The following is a 21,587-nucleotide window of genomic DNA, read 5'->3' on the forward strand; positions in this document are numbered from 1 at the left end:
ACAGGAGGCAGATACAGCAGACTGTTTTCTACATTCATAACATAGGTAGAGGCTCACTGATGTTAAATAACTATCATGGCCACATGGAAAGTTAATGGCAGTTAGAATTAGAACTCCTGCTATTTAACTCACTGATTGGTAACCACGTGGAGCCATAAAGGAAAAAAAAATTGAGAACACGTTGTTGCCTTGCCTTTGTTTTTTTTTCCGGCAGTACAGATGGAAAGACTATAGGCTATGGAGCTGAACAGGTACTTACTAGCTAGATAATTTTGGAAAAGTTACTGAATGTTTCTGAGCCTGGTACATAATAGGCACTTAATAAGCAGTAGTTTTTATTTTTTGTTAATGCTGTCTTTATGGCAGGGAGAATGGGCTCCTTTGCACTGTAGGGACTGCCAGGGTTCTGTTTTTCCTACAGCTGTACTTTCAAATGGCTGCTGCTGCTTTTGTTGCAGCCAAAGATCTATTCCTGTGGCGAAGCAGAGGAATGCAACAGCGTGCTTGTGCCATAGACTGATTTTCTCCAGAGATAGGCCAAATACTTAGAGAAATTTAAAAAAAAATCCCATGAGAATTATTTTTCTGTTTTTGATTTTTATCTGAATGGAACCATATCCATGAGATTTATTTTAATATCCTGCAGATATCATTATTATGTCCCCAAAGGAGACTGTGCAGTATATATTTGGGGCATTTTTCTGAATCAAATGTAACATTCAGTGTAGACAGCCTTGGGGCTTAGCATATGTAGACTCATGTTTACCGTATATAACCTGTGTGACCTAAAGTAAGTTACCGTCTTCTGGGTATAAGAAGATCTGGCCTTTCTGTCCCACAGGTTGTCATGGCAATCAAATGACATGATACATGCAGAAGCACTTGGTAAACCATAAAGCACTCCAAAAATGTATGGCAGCACTTTTTTAATCATTTGCTACTTGATTATCAGGAAGCCTGATTAAACCATCTTTAGCATTGTGCCTCAAAGCCTGCCTGGGGCCTGGCACATGGGACTTAATAGATGTCAGAATTGTACACCGAAAGCAGAGGAGATATTTAGAGCTAAAGGAGAGAAGAAACTTAGGTTTATGAGAGGTTTATTTGAGGTCTTTGCCAAATAATTCTGATTACTGAACCACTGATTAGGTCACTGATAAAAAAAAAAATTAAAAGTAATGATTATATATAGTAGCTGACATCATTTATTGAGCCAGATTCCCTCCATGTCAGTGATTGTATCCATATATATATTTTTTGTAATTCTGATAACAACCCTGTAGGTGAGGCCTTATTATTCCTCTTTTTGCATATGTAGAAACTAAGGTTCAGAGAATTATCATTGTCCCTTACAACAACTTATTCTCTATTCTTAATGACTTTGGGATAAAAGAATAGCTTAGCCAGGAAAGGAAGATAATTTAGAGCTGGAGGAAAGGTTTTAGGGCTGAGATTTCTTTTATGTGTTTTAGCTTGGGTAAAATAAACTCTCTACTTTTCAAGCTGATCTAATACTCTTGTCACAACTGGAAGAAGCCTTAATACCCATGCAGTTCTCCTTTACAGAAGCTCAGTCTAGCATAATGAAGCAGTGGTGAGGTGGTACAAGACACCAGGCTTCTGAATCCTGGTCCACCTACTTTTCTAGGTACCATGGCTTTTCTTGCAGGGTATGCGTAACCTTTCCATTGCCTAATCGTTGGCTTACTGGGTTATGCCTTGTCTGTTCAAAGAAAAAAAAAAAAAAAAAACTCAGTGCAAAGCTAATGAGTTATATGCAGTTCAAATGACCTTTAATTATTAGAAGAAAAGTTAAAATTATATATTTTGTTAACTATACCTTAATAAAGCTGGGGGGGCGCAGGAAACAGGACAAACTGATAGTGTAAGAAACAGTTAAAATGTGAACAATTAAAATGTAAACATACTTGAGATTCTGGTCCAGTTTCAGATAAATGTGAAATAAAACTTTTTTTAAAAACAAATTATGTAGATTTAACATTCAACTTAAATACAGTTAGTAGCATGTACAAGCAGGTGTGTGGGTGTATTAAGCAAAGTTCAGAGGGGGCCAGGGATTAAAAAAAAAGCAAAGTTCACCTCATCTGTGTGTAGAAAATGATGCTGGGCCACAGATCATGGATGTTTAATCCACTACCACTAGTATTTGTGCTTAGCGCTTCTAAGTGCATGGAACTCTGCAGAAATGACATGTGACACATTTCCTGCTCCCAAGGAACTTATAGTCTTGCTAGCAGAAGCTGGTCTCCTGAGTCGTAGGCCAGTTTATTGTGCGTTACTGATTTTTTATCAGAGAGGAGGTTGTGTTTACAGGTATGAAAGAGCGTAGCATGAGATTGTATGCATGAGTTCTCATGTCTTCCATTCATCCAGCAAACAGTTATTAAACACCTACTATTTTCTGATCACTTTGTTAAATACCGTGGATACAGAGATAAATCATCAAGGTATTTGCAGTGTCTGTCTGGAGAGATAGTCATGTACATAAAGATGTCCATATATCTACACATACTTAGTAAGGAACCTGATAAAAGTAGCATTTAGTCTTCTGTTGAGTTTGGCAGGAAAGATACTAATGTGCAACTTAGGTTTTTGTGAAAGCTTCCTAGTGGAAGCATCATTTGGTACAGGTTTATAATTCAAATCAGGAACTGAATGTGGTCTTTCATTTCCTAGCCATGATGGAATAACACGGACAGGGTTTACCTTCCTACATTAAGGTACTAGAAAATCAAACATTTATCAAACAACATTTTTCAGTCTTTGGATGACAGGCTGTGAAGGATTGTTAAGAAAGGATGAGAAGAGAAAAGAAAGCTATAAAAAAAGACTCAGTTGGAACTTTTAGGGATTAAAAATATCTGAATTGAAAAATAAAGTGGAAGGAATGAAACAGCAGATTAGGAGAAAAGATCAGTGAATTAAAGACAGTGATGGAAACTGTCCAAGATGAAGCGTATAGAGGAAAAAAGATTGTAAAGCAAATGAACACAATATTAGTGACCTGTGGGGCAATATCAAGAAGTCTATGAAGGGTGGGGGTAGAAATTTTTTTCCCCCAAATTTGATGAAAACTTTAAAGGCACACACACAAGGAGCTCAGTAAACATAGAATGTAAAGGAAACTGTACCATAAAGAGGAACATTTCATAATGATAAAATGGGTTAATTCCTCAAAAGGACATAATGGTCCTAAGTGTATATATTCTTGATGAGAGAGCTCCAAAATATATGAAGTAAAAACTGATAGAACAGAAAGGAGAAATAGGCCAACCCACAATTACAATTGGGATCTTAATATTTTTAACTCAGTAATTGATAAAACAGTGACACTGGAAGTCAGTAAAGTATAGAAGACTTGGATAATACTGTCAACAAGCTTGATCTACTTGACATTAAAGAACAATCCACTCAACAATAGCAGCGTACACATTCTTTTCAAGTGCACATTGGGTATATACCAAGATAAACTATATTCTGGGCCATAAAACGAGTCTTAATAGTTTAAAAGAATTGAAACCATACAAAGTATATTCCCTGACCAGAACAATATTAAAGTAGAAATTAATGGCATAAAGATACTTGGAAAATCCCCAGATATTTGCAAATTAGCACACCTCTAAATAATTCATAGACAAAGAAAAATCACAAAGAAAATCAGAAAATATTTTGAACAATGAAAATCAAAGCACAACATAGTGGCTGGGTGTGGTGGCTCACTCCTGCAATCCCAGCATTTTGAGAGGCTGAGGCAGGTGGATCATTTGAGGTCAGGAGTTTGAGACCAGCCTGGTCAACATGGCAAAACCTCATGTCTACTAAAAATACAAAAATTAGCCAGGCATGGTGGCTCGCACCTGTAATCCTAGCTACTTGGGATACTGAAGCACGAGAATCCCTTGAATCCAGGAGGCAGAGATTGCAGCGAGCCAAGATAGCACCACTGCACTCCAGCCTCGGCAACAGACCCTGGTTGTTTTTGTGTCTGTCTCAAAAAACAAAAAAACTACAACATAGGAAAATTTCTGGAATGCAGCCAAAACAGTATATAGAGGGAAATCCATAAAATTAATTATATAAATTAAATCCCTAAATGCTTATTTTAGAAAAGAAGAAAGATCTAAAATGAGTGATCTAAGCCTCTGTCTTAAGAAAGTAGCTGGGATGAGGTGGCTCATGCCTGTAATTCCAATGCTTTGGGAGCCTGAGGTAGGAAGATTACTTGAGGTCAGGAGTTCACGGCCAGCCTGGGCAATATAGTGAGACCTGTCTTTTAAGAAGGAAGAAAAAAAAAAGGAAACTAGAAAATTAAACCCAAAATAAACATAAGAAATATAAGATTGTAAGATAAGAATAGAAATCAATGCAATGAAAACCAATGAAACTAAAAGCTAATATTTTTTTAAAAAGATTAATAAAATTGCTAATTCATGGCCAATTAATCAGGCCAAAAAGTGAGTTTACATAAATTATCAATATCAGAAATTAAAGAAGGACCTCATTACAGAGCAGGTATATTTTAAAAGAATAGTAAGAGAATATTATGAACAATATTATGCCAATAAACTTGACAACTGAGACAAAATAGATTCTTGGAAAAGACAAACTGTGTACCAAAGCTCACTCAAGAAGAAATAGGTAATGTATGAATAGCTCTACTCTGTTAAGTAATTGATATGGTTTTGCTGTGTCCCCACCCAAATCTCATCTTGAATTGTAGTTCCCATGTTCCCCATGTGTCGTGGGAGGGACCAGGTGGAGATAATTGAATCATGGGGGGCAGTTTCCCCATCTTGTTCTTGTGATAGTGAGTTCTTACGAGATCTGATGATTTTATAAGGGTCTTCCCCCTTTGCTGGGCACTCATTCTTGCCACCCTGTGAAGAGGTGCCTTCTGCCATGATTGTAAGTTTCCTGAGGCCTCCCCAGCCATGCAGAGCTGTGAGTCAATTAAACCTCTTTCTTTTATAAATTACCCAGTCTCAGGTATTCCTTTATAGCAGCATGAGAAGAGACTAATACAGTAATTAAATAGGTCTGTTTAATTGAAATTAATCATAAGCCTTAATTAATAATAGGGCTATTATAGCCCTATTTATGTTAAAGAAATTGAATTTGTAGTTAAAAACTTTCCTCAAAATAAAATTTCAGGCCCTGATTGCTTCACTGGAGAATATGACAAAAAATTTAAGGAAGAAATAATAATTCTACATAAATTCTTCCAGAAAATAGAAGATAGAACACTTCTTGTTGATTTTATATGGCTAGGATTACCTTCTGCCAAAATCTGACAAAAAGATTACAAGGGGGGAGAAAGTACAGTACAAAAAAATCCAGCAATATATTAAAAGGGCAGTATATCATGACCATATTGTGTTTATCTCAGGAATTAAGGTTAGTTTAACATTTGAAAATCAATCAGTGCAGTTTACCATATTAACAAGAATATAGTAGAACTATCCTAAATAGATGCAGAAAACCTATTTGACAAAAGGTGACACCCACTCATGAGTGTAAAATTCTCAATAAACTAGGAATAGAAGGGAACTTTCTCAGCGTAATAAAGGACATCTACCAAAGAATCTATTGCTGACATATTTAATGGTGAAAGAAAGACTGAATACTTTTCACTAAGATTTGAGAACAAGGCGAGTATGTCTGTACTCATATAGTGTTCTATTCAGCGTTATGTTGGAGAACTCCATCTGTATAATATAGATTTGAAAGGAAGAAGCAAAACTGTGTGTATTAAAAACATGATGATATATGTAGAAAATCTTAAAGAATCTAGAAAAAAGTGATTGGAACTAATTAGCAAGTTTGCACAGTACAAGGTCAATATGCAAAAATTAACTGTAGCTCCACAAAACAGCAGTGAACACTTCGAAGCTAAGTAAAAAATACCACTTATAATAGCTTCAGATTATAAAGTACTTGGGGGATAAATTTAACAAAATATGTTACCTGTATGCTGAAAACTACAAAACACTAGTGAGATAAATTTTAAAAGACCTAAATAAGTGATTTTTATGTTTATTAATTAGATGGTTTGATATAATTTGTCAGTTCTTAGCAAATTCATCTATAGATTCAACACCACCCCAACTCTATGGGAAGATTTTTGTAGATATTGACAAGCAGATTTTAAAATTTATGTGGAATTGCAAAGGACTTAGTATAGTCAAATCAGTTTTCAAAAATAACAGCTTTAGAGGATTTACCTTACTTGATTTCAACACTTCTTATAAAGCTTCAGTAATCAAGACACTGTGATATTGGATTAAGAGTAGACAGACCAGTGAAACAGAACAGAGAATCTAGAAATAGAAATATACCATGTGGGCAATCATTTTTGTCAAAGGTGTGAAAATAGATCAATGAGGAAAAGATAATGTCTTCAACAAATGTTGGTAGAACAATTTGACATCTGTATGCAAAATAGTGAACCTTGACTATGACCTTGTGGAATATACAAACATTAATCAGGAAAGTGTTGTAGGTTAAATTGTGTCCCTCCCCTTCCAGATTCATGTATTGAAGTCCTAATCCTTAGGACCTCACAATAAATCTTATTTTGAAATGTGATGATTGAGGTGTAATTAGTTAGGATCAGGTCATACAGGAGTAGGGTGGGTCACTAATTCAATATGACTGGTGTTCTTACTAAGAAGGGAAATCAAGGGCCAGCAGGGTGGCTCACACCTATAATCCTAGTGCTTTGGGAGGCCATGGTGGAAGGATCACTTGAGGCCAGAAGTTTGAGACCAACCTGGGCAACAAAGCAAGACCCTGTCTCTACAAAAGAACTTAAAAAATATTAGCCAGATATGGTGGTGCACACCTATAGTCTTAGCTATTCAGGAGGCTGAGGTGGAAGGATTATTTAAGTCTCGGAGTTCAAGGATGCTGTGAGCCATGATCACGCCACTGTACTCCAGACTGGTTGACAAAGCAAGACATTGCTTAAAAAAAGGTTGGGGGGCAGGGTGGGAAATTAGGACACAGGTATGCACACAGGGAGAACACCATGTGAACATGAAGTTAGACATCAGGGTGATACCTCTACAAGCTAAAAAAATACCAAAAATTGCCAACAAACCACTAGAAGCTAGGGGAGAGGCAAGAAAAAGATTCTGTCTCAGTTCTTAGAAGGAGCCAATCCTGTAGACACTTTCATCTTGGACTTCTACTCTCCAGAACTGTGAGACAACAAATTTCTGCCATTTAAGCTACTCAGTTTTGTGGTGCTTTGTTATGGCAGCTCTAGCAAACTAATGTTAAAACGTTCATAGACCTAACTGTAAAAGCTAAAACCATAAAACTAGAAGAAAAGATAGGAGAAGATCTTTGACTTTTTGTTACACCCAGGTTTCATTAAAAAGTTATAAGCAAGAATTATAAAAGACAATATTGATGTTAGACTACATCAACATTAACATTTTTTGCTCTTCAAAAGACACTATTAAGAAAATGCAAGGTGAGGCCGGGCATGGTGGCTCACGCCTGTAATCCCAGCACTTTGGGAGGCCGAGGCGGGCGGATCACTTGAGGTCTGGAGTTCAGGACCAGCCTGGCCAACATGGCGAAACCCCATCTCTACTAAAAAATACAAAAATTAGCTGGGTGTGGTGGCATGCACCTGTAATCCCAGCTAGTTGGAAGGCTGAGGCAGGAGAATCACTTGAACCCAGGAGACGGAGGTTGCAGTGAGCCGAGTTCGTGCCACTGCACTCCAGCCTGGGCGACATAGTGAGACTCTGTCTTAAAAAAAAAAAGAAAATGGAAGGTGAGTCACAGACTGGGAAAAAATATTTGTATTTTATGTATGTGTGTGTATAGCATATGTATGATTAAGGACTTTTATCTAGAATATATTTTTAAAAACTCGTGCAGCTCAATAATAAGACAAATAATGTGAATAAAAATTTGGCAAAAGAGGCCGGGCACCTCTTTTGTACCTCTGTAATCCCAGCACTTTGGGAAGCTAGGGCGGGTGGATCACTTGAAGTCAGGAGTTCATGACCAGCCTGGGTAACGTGGTGAAACCCTGTCTCTACTAAAAATACAAAAATTAGCCGGGTGTGGTGGCATGTGCCTGTAATCCCAGCTACCCGGGAGGCGGAGGAAGGAGAATCGCTTGAACCCAGGAGGCAGAGGTTGCAGTGAGCTGAGATCACACCACTACACTCCAGCCTGCGCGACAGGGTGAGACTCTGTCTCAAAAAAAAAAAAAAAAAAAAAAAGGCGAAAGATTTAGACACTTCACCAAAGAAGAAATGCTAATGTCAAAGATTAAAAGATATTCAATATTGATAGTCTTTAGGGAAATGCAAATTAAAATGACAAAATATCACTTAACCACTTATTAGAATGGCCTGTAACAGTTTCAAGTGTTGGTGAGAATATAGATCAGTGGGAACTCTCATATAGTGCTGGTGAGAATACAAAATTGTATAGCTACTTTGGAAAACAGCTTGGCAGTTTCTTACGAAGTTAAAGATACACCTAACCAAATGAACCAGCAATCCCATTTTCTAGCTATTTACCCAAGATAAATAAAAACATGTCAGTTGGGAGACTTGTAACCGAAGGTTCAAAGGTTCGTAATAACTTGTGGAAATAACCCAAATAAGTGTCAATTACCTGGTGTTTGGATAAACAAATTGTGGTATACCCATAAGATAGAATACTAATTGGCAATAAAAATGAATGAATTACTGATACATACATAGGATGGATGAGTCCTAGGAGCATAATGCCAAGTGAAAGAGAAGGAAGACACTAGAGTACATGCTATACAATTCCACTTGTAGGAAATTGTTGAACAGCGAAGTTATAGTAACAGAAAGTAGATCAGAGGTTGCCAGGGGCTAGAAATGGAGGGGAGATTGACTCAATGGGGAGGAGGGAACTTTGGAAGGAGTTGATTTCTTTATCGTGATTATAATGGTGGTTACATGATTATACATTTGTGACTACTCATTGAATTGAACACTTAAAATTAATTTATTTTTCATGTATTCTACCTCAACAAAGAACTATAAACAAACTGTCTGTCAAGCACTGTTAGGAATATGATTAGATAAATGTGATGTGGGTCCTCCCTTCAGGGAGTTCATTCTGTAGACATGGTATGGAAAGATTTACAGTTCGAAGAGACAAGAGCTGTAGAGAGGAGTACTGAGGCACAGAGGAAGGAGTACTTGATCGGGAAAGGCCCCACAAGGGAGCCTTGAGTTTTAATTTGATGGCTGAACAGGAGTCAGACGAATGTTGAGGGAAGGACATTCCAGGCAAAGGCATGCAAGTAAGAAAGTGTATGGTATGGTTTATAAGCCACAGGGAGCCTGGTATTGTTGGAGCCCTGGTGCCATGAGATTTATGTGGAAGTAGCAAAAGTTGAAGCTGGACAGGTTAGCAGAGATAAAAAGGTGGAATGTTTCTCACATTTGCTTATCAAACTCCTATTGCAAAAACAACTAGGTACTTGAGAATCCATTCCTCTTGGACGAGAGATGAGATGATCAGTGTACACTTTCATTTCTCTTTATTCCTTTCCTTTTGGCTTAACACAGACAACAACAACAACACAAAATACCTTGTTTTTAGAATGAACTTTTAAAACAGTAATTCTCCTTGAATAGACCTCAGCTGAATTTGTATAACTAAGGCTGTATTTAAGCTTTCACATGTTACAGAAAGGAAACATGTTTTAATGTTTGAGAAAGCCTTTAGTACTAGCACATTAATAGCCATCTGAAAGAACTGAGATTAGCCAAATGTGGCTTGTGCCTTCAAGGAAATACCAGTTTCTTTGCACCAATAGTGAGAAGTATAAAATCCCCACGTTACATTTTGGATGGGAGAAAATCTTATGAAACTACTTACTAGTTCAACTCTGTATACATGAAATCTTTGAACATCACTCTCTATCCTTGGAGTGATTCAGGGAAACATATACCTCTGTGTGTGTGTGTGTGTGTCTGTGTTGGAGGCAGACTCGTAGAAGGATTTACATTAAAACGGGATAGCTGATTTTGAAGGCCTGGTCTAAAATTTAATGCTTTCTTGTGTGTTGCAGGCTGTGGAGTTTGAAGGCTGGGCTGACACCCTCTTTCTTCTGCAGTTCACCCTCTCCTGTGTGATGGGGTAAGCCTTTGTTACCTTGTTAGCAGATAGTTTTCCTAAAGAAATAGGTTAGAGAAATTTGCATGCCTCTTTTCTCAATATCTTTAGGTCTCCTGAGTGTGTCAGCCTAGGATAATTAAGCCTCCAGATTCAGGTGGTTTCATAGCTCTTGGGAATGTGCTCTTAGGGCTACTGAATTGATACCTTAGAAGGATGAAGAAAAGAAACAATTTACCTGATAACCTGCTGTTTAGTAAGCACCATTATATTTCAACATGCATTATATAGTTTTATCTCTATACTGACCATTTGACAGATAGAACTTTAGTAAATTGTCTAAATTTGCGCAGTTTGTAGGTGGCAGTAGCAGCATTTGAATTTGGGGCAGTTTGACCCCTCTTTACCATGTTTTCTTCCTCATAGGAGAGAATATGTAGAGGTTAAGAGGATACTTGCAAACATGCCTCTTATCCTCATGTCCATATTTCTCTAATGTGTTTTTTTTCCTCAGCCAGTCAGTTTAGTTGCTATTTGTGACTGGATCTGGCACACAGTGAGCAGGTGCTTCAAAATAAAGTTGACCTGATGCCTTGGTACTAAGCTCAGAAGCCTCAGTGTAAATCAGAGTTCCAACTGCTGCCACTTAGTTGTTAAGTGAACCTGTATCCCCTCTTAAAGTAGTTTTAATTTGGTTTTCTTCGATATTTAAGGATCTCTCTTGTCTTCCTCTGGCCCAGAGGACATGTTGTCCTTATGGAAGGTGCACAACTGCTTTTTAGGGTCTGTGAGCTCTGAGCTTTCTGTCTGTCTGGCTTAGGTGTATTAGTAGGAAGCATGATCTATAAAAATAGTCATGATTGTAAGAGATGGTTCAGGGTTTTGATGAGGGCAGCAAAGAAAAACTCTTGGTAAGGAGATGAATGTGTTTCTATTTAGTGAAATTTTAAAAATTCTGAAGGTGCAGTATAAGAAGCAGTGAGGTGGGGAAAATTCATAGCTGGTCAGTGACTAGAATGTGCTGGCTTGGCCAACACTGATTGTTTATCTTGGCTAGAGATTACTATAAAGTGAGAAACTGGATTTTATACCGCTTTCTTCATTCTAGGTTTATCTTAATGTACGCCACAGTACTCTGCACGCAGTATAATTCTGCTCTTACAACTACAATAGTTGGCTGTATTAAGGTAAGTAGAAAAATACTGTTACTTTTTGGAACCTGCATTATTTAAAAATTGTTCCTTTAAGATAAGAGTCTGGTGATGGCCTTAAGACCCAAATCGTTATTTCCTCACATATTGTCTTAGTTTGACAAATTGTGGTGATAGTTTCTGAAATATTCTTTAAGAATGCAGGGAGGGCATAGTCTCTACTTGGAGGCAGCTTAGCTCTGAAGAGCATGGGAAAAGGAAAATGTATTATCTGAATAGAGGAAGGAATAGAATTAGGTCTATTTCTGACAGGGCAGATTAATAGCTTGGTAGTGATAAGCCTGTCCCTTTAACCCCTAATGAGAACTGCTGTGTTCTCTGCCTCACTGAGATCTGGCTGTTTTGTAGGGAAAGGATGCTGGCCAGAAGCTAATTGGGGGGGTTTTCCTATGCCTGAGCCAAACCTTAAATGGCTCACTTTTGAAAGCTGTGTCTGACATTTCCAATGATCTCATTTCCTCCTGATCCGTTTTATTTGAGGCAGACTAATTTGTCTTCAGCCAGGAGAGCCAAGTTGACTTGAATATTGAGCTAAGGTTGGTGGCTTGAAGCCTGAGGCCTCTTTCATCTGACTTTGTGATTCTAGTGCTTTATGATTCAAGAGGCCACAGCCTGTCTGAATTCCAAATGAATTAGCCAAGTGGGCCTGCTTCCTTAAAAAGGCAAAACCCAGACAGGTAGGTCCTTAACGTTTGGGGAAAAGAGGGCCATTACCCTTGTGACTTCCTTTCTGATGCCCCATTACTCAGTAGTGAGGGAAGAGATTTCAGAGGTCAAGTTTTTACTGCTCTGCTGTTTATCTCTGTAGTCTCAATAGAGTGGTGCCCACCTGATCTCATTTTAGAGACTAGATTGGGTTAAAATCCAGAAAGTCTGTGGTTTCAAATCATGAAATTGAACTGTTTGTTGTGAATAGAATTCCAAATTAAGCTGTAACAGGTCAATTTGTGTGAATTCCTTTAGAAAGCTAGAGACAATCTATATGCCAGGGATTGGGCTGGCTGAGACAGTTTTAGGCCCCTCCCCTCAAATTAGCTCTAGGTATGTTTTGGTTTTGTAAAGTGAATGCCTCAAGGGCAAAGTGGATGGCTTTCGTCTTCAGCATAAGAGTAGCGAGAATGTGAGAAATAGGCCATGTTTTTAGTTAAGGAGATGGATGATGCAGGAAAGCCTGTGTTTAATTTTAATAAGTAAACCTATTTGCCTGGGATTTCTTAGTGTACTTTATCATTATCAACATGGGATACAAATAAAGTCATTCTTGCTTGTATAAGGTTTATACTTTCCTTTTGATATATGTTTCTCCTCACAGTAGTCCAAGAACTCCATGGATTTACTCATTCCAGGGTGATTAATTTTACTTACAAACTCCACAGGGAGGCAAAAACTGAATTGTCTGATTAGTTCACTACTGCTCTTGCTTCATACTGGTGCAGGGTATCACTGTTGAAGGATGGCTTGCACATGCAGACAGATGGGAATCTGCTGATACCCTTGCAGGGTCGAAGTCTCACAGGATACAGTGCAGCTTCTGTCATTAGCGTCCTAGTTATAACCCGTTTAGCTCAGCCATTCCTCCTACAAGAGGCTTTAAGCTTCCTTCTGTGCTTGAGAATCCCCCTGCAAATCCTTCGGTCAGCATTCCTTTTTCTCTTCAGCATGGTGGGAAAATCACTTAGGATAACTCATTGAAAGTAGAAATTCCAAGGCCTACCCAGATAGACTCAGTCAGAATCTCTAGAGTAAAGCTTAGAAATGTTTATGTTTAACAGGGTTTCCAGGCAATTGTCGGGTATACTAAAGTTTGAGAATTGCAGTCTTAGTTTTGAGCTATCATGACTCTTCTGTGCTTCTTGATAATTTCTTTTTTGAAGACGTTGGTGTCTTTTCTTGATAGCCAGCCTTGCTTAGGATACCCTAATATATACCTACAGGTTTTCCAACTTCTGATTTTGAGCAGCATGGGTTGGATTCTCTGTCACCTTCATTTCTGAAGTTCCTTGGGTAACTTACATAAATTAATCCACCTCCCTGGATCTCTGTATTCAAATGAGGTCCTGTTATACACTTTCCTAAGTTGCCTGCTAGCCTTGTTTATTGTTACATGATACTTAATTTTATTTTTTCCCTTCAAATAATAGGAAAATCCTTTCTAAGGCAACCTCCTGTCTTCATCTTTAGGCCTAGAAGAGGCTGACATAATTTTGAAGGTTCTCTCAAAGGGCGTTTTATTAGAAAAATAATTTTGAAGTTTCTTTTTGGCCTTTTTCACTGTATCAATTTACTTTGTGTCTCATAGGCCTAATCTAGAGGCCTGTGAGAAATAAGTCAGATAAATATATTTTGGGGTAAAACATTTTAATTTCCTTCAGTCCTCACTTTAAAACTTGAAAAAGTTTTATATATTAAAAGCCATTTGGGCCAGAGGTCATCAGAGATAGACAAAGAAGTGAAAAAACAAATTTAGATAAGCAGAAAAGAGTAAATTTAAATGTATTGCCCCATATCTTTTTTAGTCATAGTCCTAAGAATGGATTAAACATTTGTGTCCCATTTTAGAAGGTGGCATTGTAGATACACTAGACCTCTGTGTATGATGAAGGGAAACAGATCTTTAATAAGAGATGTTTTTGTGGAAACAGAAGAAAAAACGAAGGTTAACGTCTGGAGTAGTGTATAGAGTTTTTTAGAGTCCTTGAGGTATCTCAGATTGCAGTGGCAATCTGACAGATTTTACTGGATTATAGTTCAAATCAGCATTGAAGTGAACTTTCTGAGTATTCTATACGTCAGTAGGCATGAAGGTTGTTTGTATTTAACTTCTGATTTTTCCTGAAGTTTACGTTGTCTAGTTTCAGTTTGTAGGGCTTTAAGAAAAGCACAGTTTCAACTTTCAGTGGCTTAAAGTCAAAAATGGAAGAAAAATTTGAAAGTGTTAGTTTGGAAACTTGTAGCCAGGAAAGAATTCAGGTTTTAGTCTAAATATTAGAGAAGTAATAACAACAATAACAATTAATGAGGCTAGAATCTAATTTAAACAGATGTGCTATAGTTTTATTTGAAACATAATTTTTTTCTTCTAGTCTACCATTTTTACCAAAGATAAATCATAGTAGGATTAATTTATTTGTAAAATAAATTTTAGTTTTATTGTACTTGGCCTGCTTATTTGTATAAAGTGTAATAAGAATAGTGATTGGCCATATAGGCTCTTCTTAGATTAGTTTTATTGGAACTTTTTAATAAGGAATCTTAGATTATTAGACTTTTAAAAGCCTCAAGGCCACGAGGCTAAGCCAAGGATTTGCCACCAGACTCTAATACCTGTAACACATTGGGTGAATCTTTCTCCTTTTGATATCATAAAATAACTCGAGGTCCCTTGGTCTGTCAGAAAGTTACATTTTTTATCACAGGTCAGGAAGCTTATAAAGGAACTGTGTAGACAAGGGTCTTTTTATTGGCTTTATAAAGTCAACTTTAATTTCTTCAAGTAGTCTGGTCATATCTGCAAATATGTTATTTTAGTCAAAGTATTGGTAAAATAGCCAGTGTCTCTGTGTCCTGTTACAAAGAAAACAGATGTGTATTGAACTTATCTAAATAATTATATTCTGATAAGTTAAGAATATTTATAAATAGTTTTTAAATTTGGAGAAATTAGTTAGAAAGATGTTTTAAATTTGTTCACAAAGTATATTTTACCCAATTGTTGTAAATTATAAATAGTTTAGAAGAAAAAAAAGTTTTTTGACTGGAAAACACAGCATTTTTTTGGAAGTCATAAAAGTTAGTCTTTTACTAATGTAATTCCGTGTAATTCTTATGCTGTTGGATGTTAGGTTAGCAATCCTCATGAATACATCAGTTTTTTTAACTAGAGTACTGAAAGTTTTTACCTAGTCTAATGGTCTGTTCAATAAAGTTACCAGAAACCTATATTTACAACTACTTATCAGAGTCTTTTTTATTAATTTCTCCGAAGAAGAAGCAAATTTTGGACTCTACCGATTGTAAACTACATTTCGAGAAGAATCAAAGTAAAGCAATGATTGTCAATGGAAAGCAAAAGTCTTAGAATAGTTAACAATTGACAAGGAAATTTGATTATTTCATTGGCATATACCAATTTAACATAATCATAATTATTAATGATAATATATCTGAAGACATTTCAAATCTTTAGGAATCTCATACAGGTTTAGAACATATATTAATAACACATTTATATAAATATAATGCAGAGAAAGTTAAGCACCATTTTTTTAATGATTTCCATTTGATTTTAACATACTAAATAAGGCTAATATGTTTCTCTTGGACTTCTAGGGGCCCTATTATCTAAAAAGTTAGTTTGAGGTCAAAAAAACTGAATTTGAAATTTTGATTTGGGGAAATATGTCAGATAACAAAGGTTTAAAACAGGATTGCAGGCAACTAAAAGATATCATTAGTCAACGTGATAATTTAAAGATTTTAAAAAGCAAAACTTTTTACTCTTGGTAGAGACTTATAAGACATAATAAAGATACCATGAGTCATACTGAATCTGTTTTTCCCTCTACCCCCTCTTTTTTGTAATTTATTTAGAAGGTAAATAAAATTTTAAAAATTATTTTTTATCAATAGTACATAAAAATTTTGTTTGAAAGAGAAAACTACCTGGGCTTGGTGGCTCACATCTGTAATCCCAGCACTTTGGGAGGCCAAGGCAGGGGGATCACTTGAGGCCAGGAGTTTTAGACCAACCTGGCCAACACAGTGAAACCTGTTTCTACCAAAAATACAAAAATTAGCTGAGCATGGTGGCATGCGCCTGTAGTTCCAGCTGCTTGGGAGGCTGAGGCAGAAGAATTGCTTGAACCCAGGAGACAGAGGTTGCAGTGAGCTGAGATCACGCCACTGCACTCCAGCCTGGGCAACAGAGTGAGATCCTGTCTCAAAAAAAACCAGAGAAAATTAGATTTTATTTTTGTATGAGTGTATTATTAACATTAAAGTTAATTTTTAATAAAGCCTTGTAAATAAATCTATTTAATTTTAATTAGTTTGACCACAAGATTTTTGTACGTTTTTAAATAGCCTCTTAAATTTAAACATTTTTAAAATTTTTTATTTTTGTTTTTTTAATTAAAAACTTTTTAAACGTTTATACTAGGCAAAATATTTTTTTTTTACAAAAACACATTTTTATGTGTTTTATAACCTTTTTTACTAAAAACACATTTTCCTTTTTGAATATACTTTGCATATGGAATTGTTTATTTTAATATCTAGTAGTTTTAATTATATATATTAATTATGATAGTATCTCTTAGTAACTCTTAGTGAAAAACCTAGGAAATAAGTAATTTTAACTATGTGCAGTGCAAGACAAAGAATAGAGCTGTGAACACAATGCCTGGAGGAGTTAATCCTTAGTATGGCCAAGAGACATGGTTGGGCTAGGGAGGACAGGGCCTGGGTGTTGTCCCCAGACCTTTTTTGTCTAGACATTAGAATCTAAAGTCTCAAATTTACACACATAAGCTCACAGATAAATTAAGTAAGCATTAAAAATATTATAGAAGTAACAGTTCTGTGACCTTACAACATTTAGTAGAGACAGTATAAACCTGTCTCTGATCAATCCAACCAGGCCAAAAAAAAAAAAAAAAACACTAAAAATTTGAAGATATTTTAATTTTATTTTACTAATAATTTTTAAACTTTTAATTTATTAAGGATTACTAAAATCACGTGAACTTGAAAATTATTTGGGCCTATTTAATTTGTGAGTACTAACTTATAAGTTAATTTGATATTATGTAGACAGTATATACACATAGACATGTATATATAAAAATATAGATGGACACAAATAAAGACTTTATAGCTTTGGTTTTTAAATTTTAGCCATAAGACCAGTAAAATTCACTAGTTTAAAAGAACAGTTGGATTTAAACTTTGTAAGTGAAAAAGATTAAAGTTTATCTGCCTCACATGGCCCAAGCCCTTATTGTGTTTTAGAGAAAATAGGGTAGTAAATTAAATTTTAAAGTGCAGAGAGAGAATTTATATTTTTTAAAAGGAGTTTGAATGTGTTAGTGGAAGATTAAAAATGGATGTCAAGGTAACAGACTTATAGGAACTTATAGGATTTTATAAGGGGACTAATTTTATTTAGAGGGGCATTGTAAAATTTAGTCTGTTTTTTAACTGGATCACTGAGCTCAAGGCAGAGCCCATTAAGCAACAGGGTCAACAAAGCATCTGTAGTTTTTAGGGCCTAATAATTAAAATATGTGGAAAGTAGGCACCGTTGAAAGGCAAAACATATAGAGCTTTACAAATGTAGAATTTTGCTTTTACATTGAATCCCACATCCCCAGAAAGAAAAATGCCATGAAACCAGGTTATGCAATGCTTGTATAGTGTACTTTGATACAGACATTTTTAAAAGTATTTAAACTACATCTTTTAAATCTAAACTCACAAAGAAACAAGTAGTCTCTTGTAGTAATAATCGTTTACTGTAAACAGCTGTTACCAGTCACCTCTAAAACTGTAGCTCTTACCGTGGTGATGACTCACCACTCATCTCACACACACACGCAAGTCACGTTTCTCCTACAGTACAAGAAAGAGGTAGATGGCACCTTTTTTTGTGTTTCTTAAGGGATCTGAATCATTAGAAGTCCCCTCTAGATTCTTTTATGTTGTACCAAAGACAGCAAAGAGGAGGAAGGAGGAGTAGGAAGAAATAAGAGTAAATGGGAGAAAAATATATATTTTTTGAGACAGGGTCTCACTCTGTTGCCCAGGCTTTAGTGGCACAATCATGGCTCACTGCAGCCTTGACCTCCTGGGCTCAATTGATCCCCCCATCTTAGCCTCCTGAGTAACTGGGACTACAGACACCTGCGACCATGACTGGCCAACTTTTATTTTATTTTATTTTTTATAGAAACAGGGTTTTGTCATGTTGCCCAGGCTAGTCTTGAACTCCTGGGCTCAAGTGATTTGCTCACCTCTGCTTCCCAAAGTGCTGGGATTACAGGTGTGAGCCTCTGTGCCTGGCCCAATTTCTAAGAAAGGAAGTAAAATTTAAGAGTCTAATTTTAAAAACATAATTTTAAAAGAGTTTTAGTCTACTGAAAAAAAGTTTAAGAACAGGATATATATATATATATATCCAGGATATATGTTCTTAAATTATATATGCATGTATAATTTGAATATCAGTTTTTAATTAAGCTTTTAAACACAGAGCTCTTTTTAAAAAGTCTTTTAAAATCTACTGTCAGATTTTAGCTGGGGGGATAAACAGATGATATTTTTGCCTTTTGAATTTTTTCTACTGAAGATACCTTCACAAGTGAAACTAGTAAGACTTAACCAAAGTTATGACTTAACTAAGGATGCACCTGGCATCTCTAAAGAGGTGAATGGGTACCCCAAAAAGTCAAAGTCACATGAATATTGAGCCAAAAGGGGCTGATTCTCTGACCAGGAATTGAACCCAGGCTATGGTGGTGAAAGTGTACAACTTGAATTACCAGCCATAAGGTACAGCAGCCTTTATTGTGAATCCCACAGGGGATCTAAAGCAGGGAGTGTGAGCTTACAAAGGATTTTAACTTTGTTTTAGGTCAGATTTTTGCTCTTTTAATTTTGTCAAGAGAAAAATTTTTAAGACTAACCATGACACTATTATGTGTCTTCTAAAAAAAATGTGACCTTCTCATCAATTGTTTAGAATAAGAAATCTCTTAAATTTTTTTTTTTTTAATTTAGGAGTCTAATTTAAAGGATCCATCTTTTGGCTGTTGAATTTTTAATGGTGTACTTATTTTAATAGTGACTCAATCTAATAGTCTCTTTATGGAAAACCTAGGATGTAATTTTTTAGGTTTAGAAATGTGTTCTTGGAGAGGGCATAGAAGAGCCTTCCCAAAGTTCCCATGCCCCCGCCCAAAAAATGTATTGCCAGGAATAGGCTCAGATAGTGAAAGATTCTAATTATCATAGATGGTCTCCAGTAACCCACAGATATGTGGGGTACCACCAGTCACAGACTTGTTAATCTGTGACAATAGGTAGGCCCTCATGCGACTGGACTTTTTTAGTACTAACCAGGCAACAAGGGTTGAGATGACAAAAGCCCTTGTAGATGAGACTTTTTATGACAGACTGTCCTAAGAGCTTGACACATTTAGAACAAAGTCTTGGGTTTCTAGCCATTTTTAGACTGGCCACCTGCCGTGACTCAAAAATCATGCCCCCAGATGGCAGAGACCAAGAGAGAGTGCTTCTACTTGATTAGAAGTCAAACTTTCAAGGGCACAAAATGACAAGAGAACCTCAAGCAGTACCCTAATTTTTATGACAGAGCAACACAGAAAGACAAAGATAAAGGAAAAGACTATTTTGGGGAAGAAAGGAATCAAACAATTTGAATATTCATGCCACAGAGAACCAAAAGCTATAACCAAGACTTGTCACACAAATCTTTTTCTCCCATTAATCAAGATTTGGGCTCTGTGGCTGTATGGGTGGGTGTGGTGGCTGAACTCCTATAATCCAAGCACTTCGGGAGGCTGATGCGGGTGGATTGCCTGAGCTCAGGAGCTCAAGACCAGCCTGTGCAACATGGTGAAACTTCATTGCTACCAAAAATACAAAAAATTAGCCAGGCATGGTGGTGCACACCTGTGGTCCCAGCTGTTTGGGAGGCTGAGGTGGGAGGATTGCTTGAGCCTAGGAGGCAGAGATTGCAGTGAGCTGAGATTGTGCCACTGCACTCCAACTTGAGAGACAGAGTGAGACCTGGTGGCAAAAAATGAAAAAGATTTTGGAGAGGAAAAAGGAACTGATTGTTTTTTTACCATCCACTTGACCAGATTCCACAGGGAGAAAGAGGTCTGGAGACTGGCTGGTAAGAAATTTTTATCCTTATGCTGGCTGGTGAGGTCCTGGATTATCTTTGCTGCAGCTTCCAAAAGAGCAGAACAGCTTTGGTGACCCTGCTTACTGCATCAAAACTGTAGGGATGAAGGGAAAATTTGCTTAAAAATCAGCTCACAAAAGACAGACTAGTAAAAGAGAAGGTATCTAATTTATTGATGTGTATATGGAGAATATTGCAGAGTGACTACCTAAACCCCCAGTGGAGTGTAGAAGCTTATATACTATCTTGAAGTTACAGAAAAAATGGGGGCTTAGATTGGGCAAAATAGGTTATGGGAGGGAGAGAAGAGGAGGCTTGGCTAGCTAAAGTGGTCTTGTTATACAGATGAAACCTCACGGGTAGCAGCCCTTGGAGAGAATAGATGATAAATGCCTTTTTAGACCTTGAAAGGTGTTAGACTCTCAGTTAGTGTTTCCTAGATCTGGACAAGGGGAGGCCTGGCTACAGTGTAGATTTTTCTACGAATGTAGATTTCCCTCACAAAAGACAGCTTTGCAGAGCTACTTCTTTTTGCTGGCTTTCTGACAGCTATCTTAATTACTGTATGTTAAAGAAATATATTTGGGGGTAAAATTTTTTGATTTCCTGCAACCCCAAATCTGAAATCCAAAATGCTTGCTCCAAAATCTAAAACTCTTTGAATGCCAACATGATATTCAAGGGAAATAATCATTGAGGCATTTGGATTTTTGAATTTGAGATATTCAACTGGTAAGTATAATGGAAATATTACAAAATCTGAAATCTGAAATATTTCAGGTCCCAAGTATTTGGGACCTGATAAAGGATATTCAGCCTCTAGTTTAAATTTTAGAAACTTATTTTTTGTTTTTATGGTCTTAGGATAATTAAAAGGGAGCCAGAAGATGTTTGCACCTGGGAGTGTCAGAAGTGATTTTAGGTATAATATCTTGAGATGACTTCCCATGTGTTTTCTTAAGAGACCAAGGAAGATTCCTCTAAAAACAGTGATTGTATTGGTAAAGTCCCCACCATTCCCTTTTTTCCATTTTAGAAGAAGAGGCAAAGATATTTTAGGTTCTGGGGGTGCATGTGCAGGTTTGTTACGTGGGTAAATTTTGTGTCACTGAGGCCTGGTGTACAAACGATCCTGTCACCTAGGTAGTGAGCATAGTACTCAACAGGTAGTCTTCCAACTCACACCCCCCTTTTACCCTCCCACCTCAAGCAGCCCTCAGTGTCTATTGCTCCCATCTTTGTATCCATGTATATTCGGTGTTTAGCTCCCACTTTCAAGTGAGAGCAGGTGGTGTTTGGTT

The 21,587-nt window shown here is 36.7% G+C and overlaps 1 protein-coding gene across 2 annotated transcripts in view; it reads left to right on the forward strand.

Moving 5' to 3' along the window:
* SLC35D1 (solute carrier family 35 member D1) overlaps positions 1-21,587 on the forward strand; it is a 54,754-nt gene that overhangs the window by 22,427 nt on the left and 10,740 nt on the right. Inside the window, exons 9-11 of one of the 2 annotated variants that reach the window (XM_055350402.2) lie at positions 10,103-10,170; positions 11,255-11,333; positions 11,842-20,186. In XM_055350402.2, the coding sequence (XP_055206377.1) occupies positions 10,103-10,170; positions 11,255-11,333; positions 11,842-11,880 (186 nt within the window). In that variant the 3' untranslated portion in view covers positions 11,881-20,186. Of the gene's footprint in view, positions 1-10,102; positions 10,171-11,254; positions 11,334-11,841; positions 20,187-21,587 lie in introns of those variants that run through there. The other variant, XM_004025935.5, reaches the window with a different exon arrangement.

This window comes from Gorilla gorilla, chromosome 1, assembly GCF_029281585.2.
Source record: "Gorilla gorilla gorilla isolate KB3781 chromosome 1, NHGRI_mGorGor1-v2.1_pri, whole genome shotgun sequence".
NCBI lineage: Eukaryota > Metazoa > Chordata > Mammalia > Primates > Hominidae > Gorilla > Gorilla gorilla.